General features: G+C 34.8%; 1 protein-coding gene across 1 annotated transcript in view; it reads left to right on the forward strand.

The window, feature by feature from the left end:
• Positions 1-17,253, forward strand: part of LOC136025269 (CWF19-like protein 2) — a 102,409-nt gene that overhangs the window by 40,919 nt on the left and 44,237 nt on the right. Inside the window, exon 8 of the mRNA XM_065701130.1 lies at positions 12,437-12,559. Coding sequence (XP_065557202.1) covers positions 12,437-12,559 — 123 coding nt within the window. The remainder of the gene's footprint in view (positions 1-12,436; positions 12,560-17,253) is intronic.

The following is a 17,253-nucleotide window of genomic DNA, read 5'->3' on the forward strand; positions in this document are numbered from 1 at the left end:
TAGTTATGTGTGCAGGTATATAGTTATGTGTGCAGGTATATAATCACAATAGAGGATTCATGAAAACAATATATATTTAACAGCCCTTTTTACTAGCACTTCACAATTCTAACAAAAGAAGAGAAAATGAAGAAAAAGAGTTCTAAGCAAGCAGTTTTAGAGGGACCATTATACAATGTGTTGAGGGGGCTGACATGAGTTTCTATTACTTGATTCCTCATAATACACCACAGAAAAAGATCTTTGAAGATAGGAAGGTTCACAGGATGCCTATTCCTGGAAATTGCCCCGTAGCTAAAGGATTACGTATATTTCAATAATTGTCCTTCAATTTTTGAAAATAGGGGCATGAAATACAGTGGTATTTTTTGTTGTAGCGCTTGAGAAAATTATGCTATCATGAGATCCCGCTTATATTATTTGTCTTTTTATCAAACTTTATCGTAAATGTATTATAAATAATTTTCTGTTATAAATCATCCTGTAAAATAAAGCTGTGTGGTTGAACAAAATATTAACTCTGTAAATTGTAGCAGCGTTTGGTATGTAAATTTTCTTCGTTGGTCTTTATTAGTGTTCTATTCTCCTGGTTTTATTAGTTCTCTATTATCTATTCTATTCTCTATAGAATATTCTATTCTACTATTCTCTATTAGTTAGTTTTCCTGGATAAGCTAAATTACTTTCGTGCAACAAAATTAATCTAAATTAAAGAAAATAAGATGAAATGTCAGTTTTTGAGATAGAAATTTCTATTAATTTAAAGTTTTTGAATATTCTACAAACATTTCTTTTAGAAATGTGTATGGCGATTGCGGTTATCTTGGCCCACATCCCCTATTTTATTTCAAGATATGAAAAACTTTTGTTACCTTGCATTACTGCAATAAAGAATATGTCCTCCTAAAACCTTTCCTCTTTATATTGTCTTTTATTTCGTCTCCCCCTTTTTTTTTAGTTTTTATTGACATTTTTTAATTCTTTGTTGTGACTAGTGTATTTTTTCACTTTTTTTTCCGATCAATAATATTGCACGACGGTTTGACCTAATATTTGAGGAATGGAAATTAATTCGATGTTGTTATGTTTTAATGCATTGTTTAAGCAGTTGTGTTCAATCTCAAATTATTTAACCTTCTTTTCAATTTTTTGGCCTTTATATATTGTTGTAAGTTTTGACTCCGACATGCAGATTTGACCCATCTGGGATTTGATGCACATTTCTTAAAATAAATCATATTGTGTAATCCCCAACTAGCCGCTTTTGAGTTTGTGTGGTGGGTTACTTAACCTAAGCCATATCGAAGGTCCAAGGTACTATGAACTGTTTATTGCATCAAATAAACTGTTGTGCCGAAAAACAAAACCTGCAGCTGTGCCATGATGTAAAGCAAGAGTACGGCTTTTAATTTGTAATTATAACATTGGAAAAGAATTAAAAGTACGCCTCCGCATTAATATTAAATAAAAACAGTTTTTTCAAGTGAAAGTGAGGAGCAACATTAAAAATTACAACAAAATGAATTCTTCTGTACATGAGCGAATGCCTCTTCCTCAACCCTTGCTCTTAACGCTTAAGTCTTAAAGCTCTTTAAAAATCATTCTTCAAGGAGTCTTTCATAAGGAATAAGGACAAAAAGTCAAACCTCACCGTAAAGAGCGAGGATTGAGGAAGGGACAGTTCCTCTCCCTCATATACAGAAAAATTCCTGTTCGTTTTAAGTTTTAATGTTGATCCCTACCTATATTTTCAGTTGGAAAAAACTTGTTTTTTATTTAAGATTAATGTCTGTTTCCAAATCATGCCATGAAATCCCCTTCCTTCCCCTCACCCTCATTCAACATTTCTTCTTTAAAATTCCCCCGGAAACTTTCATCGAATGAGAATTTCCCCAAATTCTCTCTGTGGAAAATCCTCTTCCCTCCCGCCCGCAAAAGGTTACCACAAAAAGCTTCATGTATTTTCTAACAACAAACACTATATGGGAAGAATATGGGCACTTACAACCCTTTTTCCAGGGACTAGAGAGGGTCATGTCATTTCCAAAAGGATAGTCATTGGCCGAGTCACTCCTTACTTACAGTTCGTTACCACGAACTGTTTTATTTACCTGCCTTCAGCCTATTGATATATTTGTGTTTAGATTTGTATTTAGTTTATATAAATGTCAACCTTAATCATGCTTCAAAGGGATTTTAGTTAAGAGCTTTTCATTTGTGTGAATGAAATGGTGACCTAGTTCATCCAATGACTTACATGGCTGTCCTTTGATCAATTGCAGTGAAAGGGTTATTTAATCTAAATTAATAGGGTTTATTGAAGTGTGGTATTTTTCGAAGTTTAATGTTAATAGCGCAAATAAAATTATGGATCTTCTCACAACTCGAGTTTATAGAAGTTCGATTTTGGAGAGATTAAATGCATGAGCGGCTTATCTTTGTGTGATTATAGTTCAGTAGAAATAGCGGTGGAACTAATTGGAACTGGAGTGATTTTTGTTTAAAATAGTATGTAATGGACTCATAATCAGCGTACAAAAATATACATCCGTACTGTGGCGCAAAATACACTTTTGTTTAACCGCCATCTTCAAAAAACTCGAAAAAACTTAATTTTTTTTACTTAAAAACAATTACTGGAAACTATCTGTTTCAGGTTGTTTTCGACTTATTATTTTCTTTTAATGAAAAATAAAAAATTTAAAAAATTGTTGATGCGTGAAATTTGGCCAGTCGAAATTCAACAGTGGCTTTGACATTGCATATGTAATTTTCTATGCTATGTGGCTAAGTTATGCTATGATGCATACAACCTTCCACACTTAAACAAACCCTATCACACTAAGCTAACGTAACAATCCATAAAACCATCATAATTATCATCGAAATTGTCATGATCCTGAAAATCAAACAATTCAAAAATTAAAAATGTGGAGTGGAGATATAGATTTTAGTTCAAGTTATTCATACCAGGTTTACATTTTATTCAAACCTTTAAAAATGTTTAACTACCCTTGTAAAGTCGCTATTGCTGGACTTGATTTGATTTTGGCATAATAGACAGATTTTTGTAAGTTATGTTTCTTTCCAGTTCTCTGAAACTCGATACTGAGACAATAAGCTGAGAAAAGAATGTGTTTGTCTCCATTGTAGTCTCTTGTACAGAAGAGACACGTGTTATTATCGTCCTGTTTCAATGTCTTTAAAATTCTAATAACAAGATCTGTTCATAATATATTCCAAATAAAAAGAAAATTAAAATAACAGAGTTGCAAGAATTATACTTTTGTGGTGGTGTGGTGATGGGGAGGGGATGGGATTATAATAATAATAATCTTCGTAAATAGATGGAAAATAAAGCAACTGAAATTAAATCATAGATGTCTGTTACCGTGAATGCATTATAGTAATATATAAATAAAAAAATAAAATGATGTACAAGTCTTAATACTTTTTTTTTGTGAGCCTACACAACTTTCTGTGAAGAGAATATTAAGTCTTGATGATTTTGATGTAAATCAACCGGTATCGAACTAGAAATTCGGTATTCAACATTGCCTTGTCAAAATTTCAGCATGAATTGATAATTAACTTTCTAAACTTGTTTTACCTTTAAGAATTGCCCTCGCTCTTCTTGCTTGTCCTTTAGAGAAAAAAAAACAAAAAAACTTGGTCCTGCGAATGAGAAAGACAAATAGACTAATGAAAATGAGACGGAGAGAGATAACTGAACTTCTGTTCCTTAACTCACGCCTTTGCAGTTTTAATTTGTGCTTTGAGTAAACTTTACTTTTTAACGTTGACTTTTCAAAATTTACCTTGTAAAATAACTTATAAAACATAAAATTCCAAAATTTGACTACATGAAATTGCCAACTTTTATAATTTGTATATATTCAAAACTGGGTATCCTCGTATAGTAACATATATTGACTTTTATGTCAGTTCTCCATAATAAAAGGTCTTTCAAAGCTCAAGAATTGGTGTTGTGCAGAATTCAGTCTCGAGATATCAGCTAAAAAGAAAAAAAAAATATTAGTAGGTCCATAAACTCTACAGAATTTCCTTGTATGAAGGAGATACAAGTTAGTGTTTTCCTTGTTTTAAGTCTCCATATATCTACTGATGAAAATTGCTGATAAAATAATGCAGTGGAAAAAAAAGGGAAAGCTTTAAACCTGAACCGATCAACCATGACAAACTTAAAGGGAACAAAGATATTTTTTTTAACTCATTTGTCGGGGAGTAGGCCTATGATTAGTATTTTGTCCGTTCTTCCATATTGTAAATTTTGCTTTGATTTTCCTTGAGTGCTAGATTGAATTGGAGTAATTTAACTTACCAAAATACTTTGAAACAGAAAAAGTTTCAAAATTTGATTACTTGAAATTACCGACTTTTTAAAATTTGTATTTATTTAAAATTGTTCTTTTATAGTAAGAGATATTTAATTTTATATGAGTTTACCATCATAAAAGGTCTTTCAATGCTCAAGTATTATTTTTGTTGGTGTTCTGCTAGAAAAATCAACTAGAAAAAAAAATTATAGGGACATAAATTTTCTACAGAGTTTCCTTGTTCGAAGGAGACACATGTTAGTATTTTCCTTGTTTTAAGTCTTCATATATCTACTAATGAAATTTGCTGATAAAATACCGTAGTGGAAAAAAAGGAAAGCAATAAATCTGAACTGATCAACCATGACAAACTCAAGGGGAAAAAAAGAGATTTTTTTTAACTCATTAGGCTGGGGAATAGGCGTATGATTAGTATTTTGTCCGTTTTTCTCTGTGTAAAATTTTGCTTTGTTTTCGTTAAGTGCTAGATTGAATAGGAGTAATTTAACTTACCTTGTAAAATTACTTTTAAAACATTAAAAATTTCAAAATTTGGCTACTTGAAATTACCAACTTCTTAAAATTGTATTCATTCAAAATTGTTTTGTATAGTAACAGATATTTAATTTTAATGAGTTTGGCATGATAAAAGGTCTTTCAAAGCTCAAGTATTATTGCTTGTGTTCTGCAGAATTCAGTCTCAAGGTATCAACTAGAAAAAAAATATTAGTAGGGACGTAAATTCTATACAGAATTTCCTTGTACGAGGGAGACACGTGTTAGTGTTTTCCTTGTTTTAAGTCTTCATATATCTATTAATGAAATTTGCTGATAAAATAATGCAGTGGGAAAGCTTTAAATCTGAACTGATCAACCATGACATACTCAAGGGGAAAAAAGAGATTTTTCTTTTTAACTTATTCGGTTGGGGAATAGGCCTATGAGTATTTTGTCCGTTCTTCTCTGTGTCAAATTTTGCTTTGATATTCGCTAAGTGCTAGATTGAATAGGAGTAATTTAACTTACCTTGTAAAATTACTTTTAAAACCTAAAAAAAAAAAAATTCAAAATTTGACAATTTGAAATTACCAACATTTTTTAAATTGTATTTACACAAAATTGGGTCTTCTCGTATAGTAACGGGTGTAGAATTCTATATGTGTTTGGCATAACAAAAGATCTTTCAAAGCTCAAGTGCTATTGTTTGTCGGAGCTCTAGAATTCAGTCTCGAGTTGTCAACTAGAGAAAAAAAATACTAGTAGGGCCTTTCTTTGTTGTCTTTTTAGTTTTTTTTCCTTTTTTTGTTTTTTATTCATCTCAGTGCTCTTGTGGAATACACGTCGTATATTTTTCTTCGGTGAATTTGACTTGCCTTAAAATGGTTTCTGAGTTTGTTTTCTTTTGTTTCACGATTTCACTAAAAAAAAGGTAACAATAATTTACATAAAGAGAGGAGAGATCCAGCTCATTCTAGGCCAAGAGAGTTCAGCTCGGTTTACCAAATCAAGGCTGAATTTTATTCTCTACAAAAACTTTGAGATTTTTACTGATGATACTCGTTCAAATTAGATAACGTATCAACCGTCCTCAACGAGTCCAAGGTTGTTTCACCCCGCTTTTCTGCTTAACGAAAAAACGGAGTCCAGGTTGCGAATCATATTGTTGGAATTGTTATCTTCTCCCTTGGAATTGTCTTTAGTAATCCCTTTGTAATGGTCTTGCGGTCACTATCTCCCAATATTCAGTTTACGTTGACAAGATTAATTCCTATAAAATTAATTTGTAAAGAAGTTTTGCAAATGAAGTAGACAACGGTATTAAAACTTAGAAAAGAAGAAAAATGATCTTGTAAATAAAGAGAACCCCATAGCCTGCCCTCTATACGCCAAAGTTTGACTTTTCCAGCTAATAGTTGAAAAAAAAGCACTACTCGGAAGGAATGCAATAATTTTTTTTTTTTACAGCACTTAGAAAATGGAAGGGAATACTTCACATTTTCTTCGAACAATAAAACTTTCAGTTCTAATGCTGTGTAATCGATAAATACAATTTTTAATGGTTAGATTCATTGCACTCAGAAGTCCTTTCATTTAAGCACTGCTAAAGGGAGCGGAGGGCTAAGGTTGCTTCATTTTATAGATTCAGATTGTAAGGAAAAACCATGAAGCTATGTAGCGATAAGAAACTTTAGGAAATACAACCTTGCAGTGTAACACGTTGACAATATTTTGTTTCGATTTTGGTTGCCAAAAAATACGGGAAATACCTATATTTTCCTATTATGATCAAATGCTGCAAACACCACTTTCCTCCATGGTTGCCACTTTGTTTTGTGACTGGAGTTTTACTATGAGCAGAAAAGTTGTATTTTTGCTGTCCCTGCATAAATTTGGCGAGTCCAAAACTGGCAGTTTGGCTGGTATTGAGCTCAAATAAAAATTTTCTAGTTCTAACTGCTTGTTTAGATTTTTTTTCGCGGCTCAATTACGTATTTTTTTTTATCAAGTTCAATTTTTTGGACGGGGTTTCTATTCTATATGGAAAGCAAAGAAACGAGCTAAAATTCCGTAATTAAATAAGAGAGTACGAACCTGAAAAGCGTGAGCACATATTTTGCAGTGAAAGAGCCAAAATCAAATTAATGAGACTGATTCAAAAGAAAACGCAAAAATGTCCACTGGCTTGTTTAGACTTAAAAGTGTCCCGGCGTCACCCAAGGTACAAAAGTATAAAAAAAGGAGTTAAAATTGGTTTGTTGGTCAAATGGCTTTCTTATCAATTTAACTGCTTGTTCGTTTTTTTTACTCCTTTTGGTTTTTTCATTTCTTTTTTGTAAAGCGATAAAAAGCAGTGATTGTTGGGTTTTGTTTTATAGTTTGCTAAGGCAATAAAAAAAAAAGAAAAAAAGGACGGATTATTTAGTTATCAGAAAGAAGTATTTCCCTTAGTGGTATTTCTTTCCAAGCGTTGTCGGAAACAGTTGGTAAAATAAGATGAGACATCAAAAGTTCAAAAGTGGCTCTTCTTGATTTTTGTTGTTGTTGAAGGGTCAAAGGTAATTCATCTCGGAGTTTGTGTGTAACGACTTAACAATTTGCAGCCGATGTTTTCCACCTTACCGATCAAACTGTTTGTACGTTCCCCTAGTAAATGTGTTCGTGAAGAAGAATTAAAAAACGCGTAAAAAAAATAGTGAAAAATTCCCATTTTCAGCTGATTCAGGAATGGTAACTATTATTTCGATTTGTCTTTAAGTAAAACGTTCTCTTGAGAAGATATTTATGGGAATTTAAAGAAAACAGCCTGAACCCCTTGACAATGGTGTCGGATCGAAACGAAAAATAGATCGTTTGAATTACCATTGCTGAGAACCTTATACGGCAAACTTATAGCCCCTCATATTGAACAACAAGGAAAATCACTTTTTAGCAATTATAGACCTCAGTATATTTTGTATGATATTTTTTTTTAATTCTAAAGTTGTGAAGGGATCTTTTGGTGTTCTGCAACTTGCTCTTATATCTCTGGGCCTACCATGTAGTTACTAAATACCAAGTACAACCCAAGTTTCTATCCTAAAAAAATTGAGGTTAAGTCCCAGTCTAATCATAATAACGAGTCTGAGTCGATGCATTTGCTATTTAAGAACCAAGAATATATTTTACTGCTCATTCCTTTTTTGAAATTAATATGAGTGTCTTCACAGTAAAAAAAAACAATAAACAAATAAAAAATATGGTGAGGAAATGGGCCTGAGATAGTATTGTGACTCCTGCTTGAAGTCTTGTTGCCGGATAGCTGTGTGCCTAATTGAAGACTTTTTTTTTGGGGGGGGGGACTAGGCCGAGAACCTGTAAGATTTGGACATTAGAACCATATTATCTAAAAAAACATTAAAAAAAGGCTTTAGTTAGGCGATATCAATATGGTTCTTAATTCTCTAGATTTCTGCTTGAGGTCTTGTTGTGGGATAGCTGTCTACCTAATTGATTTTTTTTTTTTTTTTTTTTTTTTTTTTTTTTTTTTTGGCGAGTTCCAGAAGGTTTAAGATTTGGATGGCCCTGTCATCAATAATTATTGAAATCAGTTTTAATGAGGTGATATCAATATGGATCTTGATGCTCTAGATTTCTAGGGTTCTGTTTCAGGTCTTGTTTTGAGATAGAAGTTATTTTTTTTTTGACTAGACCTAGAATGCTTAGAACCATATCACCTAAACACAACAGCAACAGAAAGAAAGAACACATTTTTAGCTAAAAATCAGTTTTAGTTAGGTGATGTCAATATGGTTCTGAATACTCTAGATTTCTAGAGCATTTTCAGAGTTCTGCTTGAGGTCTTGTTTTGAGATAATTTTTTTTTTTTTTTTTTTTTTTTTTTTTTTTTTTTTTTTTTTTTTTTTTTTTTATTACTAGACCTAGAATGTTTTGAACCATATCACCTAAACACAACAGCAACAGAAAGAAAATTTTTTTTAGCTAAAAATCAGATTTAGTTAGGTGATGTCAATATGGTTCTGAATACTCTGTGGTTCTGATGGTTCTGAATGGTTCTGAAAGATCTAAGATTTGGATGCCCCTATCGTAAAATTTCATTGAAATCAGTTTTAATTAGGTGTCAATATAATTCTCAATAGTTTGGATTTCTAAAGCATTTTTAGACTTCTGCTTGAGGTCTTGTTAAGGGATAGCTGTGTACCTCCCCATTTTTATGGAAAATGTTACCATTTTTTTTTTAAACTTATATAACTAGAAAAAAGTTCAAATAGGCTTTGTTTTTATTTCATTAAACCGAATTATATTACCAATCAAATTTTTTAGTTTTTCATCGTTTTTAGCCACAACGGTTTGTTTCTTTTGCTGATTATATAGAATTGCATATATAGAATTGTTAATAGAATTGAAATATATAGAATTGTTTCATTTTTTCATTTGAAAGTTGTTCAGTTTATTCTCTTTGCACCTTCAGTTATAATTTTCTCCTCTAATGTACTATCGTGCTTTACATCCCATAGTAAGTTGAAAATATGTAAATAAGAAAACAAAACTTTTCTAGAAGCAGTTGCCCCTTCTAAATTTTATTGTTCTCTATAGGAGATACTAATATTGGAGCCGATCGTAAACATTTCCATAGGTGGCACTTTCTTCTTTATTTTCATGAGAAAACATTAAAAATCTCTGAAACGACTCCGTCAAACTTGAGTGGATTAATTTTTTTGATAATAGAAAGAGCTAAGGAAACTTAAGAGGTAAATATTAAAGCTGTCAGTACCAACTTGATGAAATCTGGTTAAATTACATCGATTCGTTTTGGTTTTTGCATGCCGTGTAACATATTTCCGCGTAAAAACTGATAAATTACGTTTATGTATTATTATAAAAATACTTAATAAAGTAGTTTAGTAATTTATATAGTAATGGAAAATTCTTACAAGCAAGCATAAGACACATTCAGTGTTTCTACCATCAACTTAATAAATTGAAATGCTTCATTGTGTAAAATAATGTGTGTCTGTGTTGGAGGTGGCCATGGACTACTTGACTTACTTTTGACTTAAGTCTCCTGCCGGGCACTGCTCGGCGTAGAGAGTGACGTCTGCCTCCTCCACCCACTTCGGTCCATGGCGAGTATTTGCTCTTCGCCCTGTCTGATGTTTGCCATCGCCAAGAACTCGGACAGGCTGTCGGACCAACGTTTCTTCGGTCGGCCGCGAGGTCGCTTCCAACCAACTTTGATAGGGTCGAAGTCATAGATCATCTTTGCGGGTAGATGTGGTGGCATTCGAAGCAGATGCCCGAACCATCGTAAGGCTCGCTCGGCTGCTTGAGTTGAAAACCAAGACTGCTTTGTGAGCTGCAGAAGCTTTTCATTGCTGACGAAGTCGGACCATCGTAGGCCCTCAATCCTCCTCAGGCTCTTTGCATGAAATACGTCTATTTTCTTGAGGGTTGCAGCTGATGCTTGCCATGTCTCAGCTCCGTAAAGCATCACAGAGCCGACTAGAGCGTTGGACTACCATCTACACATATTTTTCAAAATTCCTGGGCTGAAGCATTTGGAAGATTGCTCGTACAGCATTCTCATATAAACAGGATGTTATGGGAGGCTCTAAGACCTTCTAGTCCCACCTAGGACCCTAAAAATGATCTTTCCTGACATGACTTTGACTTAAAAAGTTCTTGGGTGTTCTTTTGTCTGCTAAATGCATGCAGCACATAGCTTGGTACCCCTGATCATGAGATGTTACGGCTCCCATCGCCCATGGAGATTTATCTTTGAGGTGTGTCACAAATTGAGCTTGAAATTTAACTCAATTTACTGACTTCTTACGTTTGGCTTGAAATTTCTAGACTGAGGGCGTTAAGCTACAAAACGTGGTATATATGTCACCGAGATTATTGTTGACAAGATTCTATTGATTGACCTTCTGAAGAAAACTGGGCTACTTTTGGGCTACTGAGGTTTTGGAAAGTGTAAATTTTCATTGGCAGGGGGGTGGGAGAGGATTTGTTTTCGATTTCTTCAATTAAATACGAAACAAAAGGAACCTTACGAGTTTCGGTTACTATTGAAACGACTCGCTCCGACAATTTTTGGAAACGTATTAATTGGTATAGAATTGAAAGAAAAACGCTAAAAGGTTTATAATAAAAATAGTAATAAAAGTCTATATATTTCAGTTCATATTTGCAAGCCTTTATTGGTGGAAAAAAAGGTAAGAAATAAGAGAAAAAACTAGCTTCCACAGTAGCGTCAATTCATGGAAATTACCCGGAGGGGGGTTGGGTGTATTTTTAGAATCCTGAGGGTGGTTGTCCCTGTGTTTTCATTTTTTCGTAAAAATTCCGGTAAAGTGTGTTTTCAATGAAACTACCTCCAAAAAAGTATTTTTCTAAATCCAGAGGGGGAGAGGCCAAAAAATATAGGGGTTACAGCCCGGTCGCCCAATTAAAGCCACTGACCTTAGACAAATTAATACATATTTAAAAAGATAAGAAAAAACACTATGCTTAAAACAAAAAAAAAGACGAAAGAAACTCACCTCTGATGTTTATGAACCAGTCCAGTACGGTAATTTAACACAAGGCAGGGCGACTGCTATATATTATTATCTATGTCAGAGTTGTCTTCTTATATCATATTTTAAGAACCTGAAGAATTATTTTTAATTCAAAATCATATGTATAACCCATGTCAAATAACTAGGATCGGCTGCAGGTGAAAAGTCTTTGGATGCTCTTGTGCTCGAAAAATTGAGTAAATTCGAATATCGTTTAAAAAAAAGAAGTATAAGAATTAAACTATTGAAAGTGGGATTTAAACTGCATTCTCTCTCATCTCTATTTATACTTGTACCTCTATAAATAATTTTTATAATATAGGTTTTATAATAAATAACAGAAATAAAGAAAATCTACGAGGGGAATATATTTATCAACTATTCTAGCCAATCTCCGAAGATGATTGTAGGAAACCAGCAAAAGAATTTCATAAGTTCAAATTCAATCGGATTTATTTTAAAAAGAAAAGCAAATTAACTGAAAAGACACTGCTTTGTGACACAATCGGCGTTGAGACCCATAAACATACCGATCCTTCAATATCACATAAAACGGCTTCCACTTCACTCCTCAAGACAACCACAGGCTTTATCTAAAATTACTTATTATTACCTTGGCTATCGGGCTCCTCCACCCCTCTCCTGAATCCTAACCACCTCACCTTATTAACTTTAAAAAACCACATAAAACAATAAAAATAATCTGAAATACTCAACTTATTCTAATCCGATTTAACTCCTAATTAGTCGACCTTTCACTGAAGCATGCTTTAAATTATTTTTGAGGACCCAAGTCAGCTCTTAAGTTTTAGAAATGTTCCACACCAACGCCTGAAGCTTCGAAACTAGTCATCCTGCTTTACTGCGTGATCAGGTTTTGAATATTGCGCCTCAAATTCTCTAAAAATATTCTCTAACAACAACTTGATTTATCCTAGAACGGTGGGAAGGTGACTTATTTTATTCAGTAAAATGAAGCTTATGCCTTCAGGATTAACAGTCTATTGGTGGCTAGATTTTAACTATGAATATTTTCAGACGGAAGCAGCAGAAATGAAAGAGAAGCTTGAAGCAGCTAGAAAGTCCAAAGAAACAGTTATTCTGACTCGTACGGATGTAAGAGGCATGACCAGACCACTTGAAAAACCACAGGATAGCAAGGTATTATATATGACTCTATAAAAGATTTTTTTAATTTTTTCATCGCATAAAATGCCGTGGAAATTATAATAGCCAAAATCACGGTAATTAGGCATAAGGGTTAAAAAAATGACTTTGGAATTTGGAGTTTAGCTTTAGTTTCGAATAGCAATTCTCTTAATGCAAATTCTGAAACAGTAAAATTTCATACAGTTTTTGTCAGTTTATGTCTCTATTTCCATAAAGTGCCCTTTAAGGGCCAATTTATAATGATATGTTACTGATATCGAGAATTAGCCAGCACTAATTCGAGCCAACCGATTTTTTTGTAGAATTTTTTAATTGAATAAAAATTATGTGAAAATCTCATTGGTTTGTTAGTGCTTGCTAATTCTCGATATTTGAAAATATCGTTCTTAATGGGCCTTAAAACTTTTTCGTAGCTTTTTGTTGTTGTTTTTTTATTAAAAAAAATAGGAAATGGATAACCAAAGGAGAGTGATATTGGCACTTTTCGTGTTGATCATAGAGGTACGACTTCTGTTAACTTTGGAATTAAAACTTAGAGAAAATTCGCATTAGAGATGGGGAATCCCCGGCAATAGTGTAACTAGCATTGGTGCCAACCGGGATAGACTCAGAAACTGTCACCCCCTCTTCGAATTCTATGTAATCTCCGCCTCCATCGTTCCATTCTAGGCTTGAGACTATTTTTGTTGCATTAATAAAAAAAAAGGAACACACACAAACAAACTTGGATATCCTATGAACTGAGGAGACTCACAATAACAGTAATGCAATTGTTTTGAAAAAGACGTTTATTATTATTCGTAATTTTTTGTTCAGGAATAAAAATTTGCAAAAACTGTTGTCCAAAGATTTATAAAAAGTGCAAATATATATTTTTACGTAGTAAGAATATCAAAAATCTCCTAATAGCATGAATTTTGGCACAATTTATTTACAAACTAGGCACTCAAAGGAAAATTGGAATATTTATTCATTTAATAGTGCTTGAATTCTTTTTGTTATCAATGAAATTTTTTTAAAGTTCAATTTTCAATAGTCGTCATATAACCTATAAAATTATTTTTTGAGACCTAAGAGAAACAAACTTCTATACTGCTTCCTAAAAACTTCTTCAAATGGAAAAAAAGTAGCCTAAAAATGGGCATTACACTAAAATGAGGCATAACAGTCTGAGCTGATTTATCGTTGTTCGAAGGTAGTCTTTCATGAGTTTCGTAAATTGAGAAATTTATCTCGCAGCTGGCCACCCATTATACAATGGTCCAATTATGTCACGTAATAAGTATAATAATTTGAACATATCCTTTGGAATGTGCTCCTGAATGAACTCCTAAAGTCAAGACCTTCCACCGCCGAACACCTTCCACCGCCTCTACTCGACTTGATGCTCTTCGCTTATTTCCGAGAACTTCGGTCTGAAATTGAGAAGTATTGATGAACACCTTCTGCCTCCTTTACTCGACTTGATAAACTTTGCTCATTTCCGAGAACTTTGGTCTGAAATTGAGAAGGATTGATGAACACCTTCCACCGCCTCTACTCGACTTGATGCTCTTCGCTTATTTCCGAGAACTTCGGTCTGAAATTGAGAAGTATTGATGAACACCTTCTGCCTCCTTTACTCGACTTGATAAACTTTGCTCATTTCCGAGAACTTTGGTCTGAAATTGAGAAGGATTGATGAACACCTTCTACCGCCTCTACTCGACTTGATGCTCTTCGCTTATTTCCGAGAACTTCGGTCTGAAATTGAGAAGTATTGATGAACACCTTCCGCCGCCTCTACTCGACTTGATGCTCTTCGCTTATTTCCGAGAACTTCGGTCTGAAATTGAGAAGTATTGATGAACATCTCTGCCTCCTTCACTCGACTTGATAAACTTTGCTCATTTCTGAGAACTTTGGTCTGAAATTGAGAAGTAGTGATGAACACCTTCTGCCTCCTTTACTCGACTTGATGCTCTTCGCTTATTTCCGAGAACTTCGGTCTGAAATTGGGAAGCATTGATGAACACCTTCTGCCTCCTTTACTCGACTTGATAAACTTTGCTCATTTCCGAGAACTTTGGTCTGAAATTGAGAAGGATTGATGAACACCTTCCACCGCCTCTACTCGACTTGATGCTCTTCGCTTATTTCCGAGAACTTCGTTCTGAAATTGAGAAGTATTGATGAGCACCTTCTGCCTCCTTTACTCGACTTGATAAACTTTGCTCATTTCCGAGAACTTTGGTCTGAAATTGGGAAGGATTGATGAACACCTTCTGCCTCCTTTACTCGACTTGATAAAATTTGCTCATTTCCGAGAACTTTGGTCTGAAATTGAGAAGGATTGATGAACACCTTCCACCGCCTCTACTCGACTTGATGCTCTTCGCTTATTTCCGAGAACTTCGGTCTGAAATTGAGAAGTATTGATGAACACCTTCTGCCTCCTTTACTCGACTTGATAAACTTTGCTCATTTCCGAGAACTTTGGGTTGAAATTGAGAAGGATTAATGAACACCTTCCACCGCCTCTACTCGACTTGATGCTCTTCGCTTATTTCCGAGAACTTCGGTCTGAAATTGAGAAGTATTGATGAACACCTTCTGCCGCCTCTACTCAACTTGATGCTCTTCGCTTATTTCCGAGAACTTCGGTCTGAAATTGAGAAGTATTGATGAACACCTTCTGCCTCCTTTACTCGACTTGATAAACTTTGCTCATTTCCGAGAACTTTGGTCTGAAATTGAGAAGGATTGATGAACACCTTCCACCGCCTCTACTCGACTTGATGCTCTTCGCTTATTTCCGAGAACTTCGGTCTGAAATTGAGAAGTATTGATGAACACCTTCTGCCGCCTCTACTTGACTTGATGCTCTTCGCTTATTTCCGAGAACGTCTGTCTGAAATTAAGAAGGATTGATGAACACCTTCCACCGCCTCTACTCGACTTGATGCTCTTCGCTTATTTCCGAGAACTTCGGTCTGAAATAGAGAAGTATTGATGAACACCTTCTGCTGCCTATACTCGACTTGATGCTCTTCGCTTATTTCCGAGAACTTCGGTCTGAAATTGAGAAGTATTGATGAACACCTTCTGCCTCCTTTACTCGACTTGATAAACTTTGCTCATTTCCGAGAACTTCGGTCTGAAATTGAGAAGTATTGATGAACACCTTCTGCCTCCTTTACTGCACTTGATGCTCTTCGCTTATTTCCGAGAACTTCGGTCTGAAATTGAGAAGTATTGATGAACACCTTCTGCCTCCTATACTCCACTTGATGCTCTTTGCTTATTTCCGGGAACTTCAGTCTGAAATTGAGAAGTTTTGATGCACACTTTCTGCCTCCTTTACTCGACTTGATAAACTTTGCTCATTTCAGAGAACTTTGGTCTGAAATTGAGAAGGATTGATGAACACCTTCCACCGCCTCTACTCGACTTGTATTGATGAACACCTTCTGCCTCCTTTACTCGACTTGATAAACTTTGCTCATTTCAGAGAACTTTGGTCTGAAATTGAGAAGCATTGATGAATACCTTCTGCCTCCTTTACTCGACTTGAAGCTCTTCGCTTATTTCCGAGAACTTTGGTCTGAAATTGAGAAGTATTGGTGGACACCTTCTGCCTCCTTTTTTCCACTTGATGCTCTTTGCTTATTTCCGGGAACTTCAGTCTGAAATTGGGAAGGATTGATGAACACCTTCTGCCTCCTTTACTCGACTTGATAAACTTTGCTCATTTCCGAGAACTTTGGTCTGAAATTGAGAAGGATTGATGAACACCTTCCACCGCCTCTACTCGACTTGATGCTCTTCGCTTATTTCCGAGAACTTCGGTCTGAAATTGAGAAGTATTGATGAACACCTTCTGCCTCCTTTACTCGACTTTATGCTCTTTGCTTATTTCCGAGAACTTCAGTCTGAAATCGGGAAGCATTGATGAACACCTTCTGCCTCCTTTACTTGACTTGATAAACTTTGCTCATTTCCAAGAACTTTGGTCTGAAATTGAGAAGTATTGATGAACACCTTCTGCCTCCTTTACTTCACTTGATGATCTTTGCTTATATCCGGGAACTTCAGTCTAAAATTGGGAAGCATTGATGAACACCTTCTGCCTCCTTTACTCGACTTGATAAACTTTGCTCATTTCCGAGAACTTTGGTCTGAAATTGAGAAGTATTGATGAACATCTTCTGCCTCCTTTACTCGACTTGATGCTCTTCGCTTATCTGCGAGAACTTTGGTCTGAGATTGAGAAGCATTGATGAACACCTTCTGCCTCCTTTACTCGACTTGATGCTCTTCGCTTATTTCCGAGAACTTTGGTCTGAAATTGAGAAGGATTGATGAGCACCTTCTGCCTCCTTTACTTGACTTGATAAACTTTGCTCATTTCCGAGAACTTTGGTCTGAAATTGAGAAGCATTGATGAATACCTTCTGCCTCCTTTACTCGACTTGATGCTCTTCGCTTGTTTCTGAGAACTTTGGTCTGAAATTGAAAAGTATTGATGAACACCTTCTGCCTCCTTTACTCCACTTGATGATCTTTGCTTATTTTCGGGAACTTCAGTCTGAAATTGGGAAGCATTGATGAACACCTTCTGCCTCCTTTACTCGACTTGATAAACATTGCTCATTTCCGAGAACTTGTGTCTGAAATTGAGAAGTATTGATGAACACCTTCTGCCT

Source organism: Artemia franciscana, chromosome 3 (genome assembly GCF_032884065.1).
Source record: "Artemia franciscana chromosome 3, ASM3288406v1, whole genome shotgun sequence".
Taxonomy (NCBI): Eukaryota; Metazoa; Arthropoda; class Branchiopoda; order Anostraca; family Artemiidae; genus Artemia; species Artemia franciscana.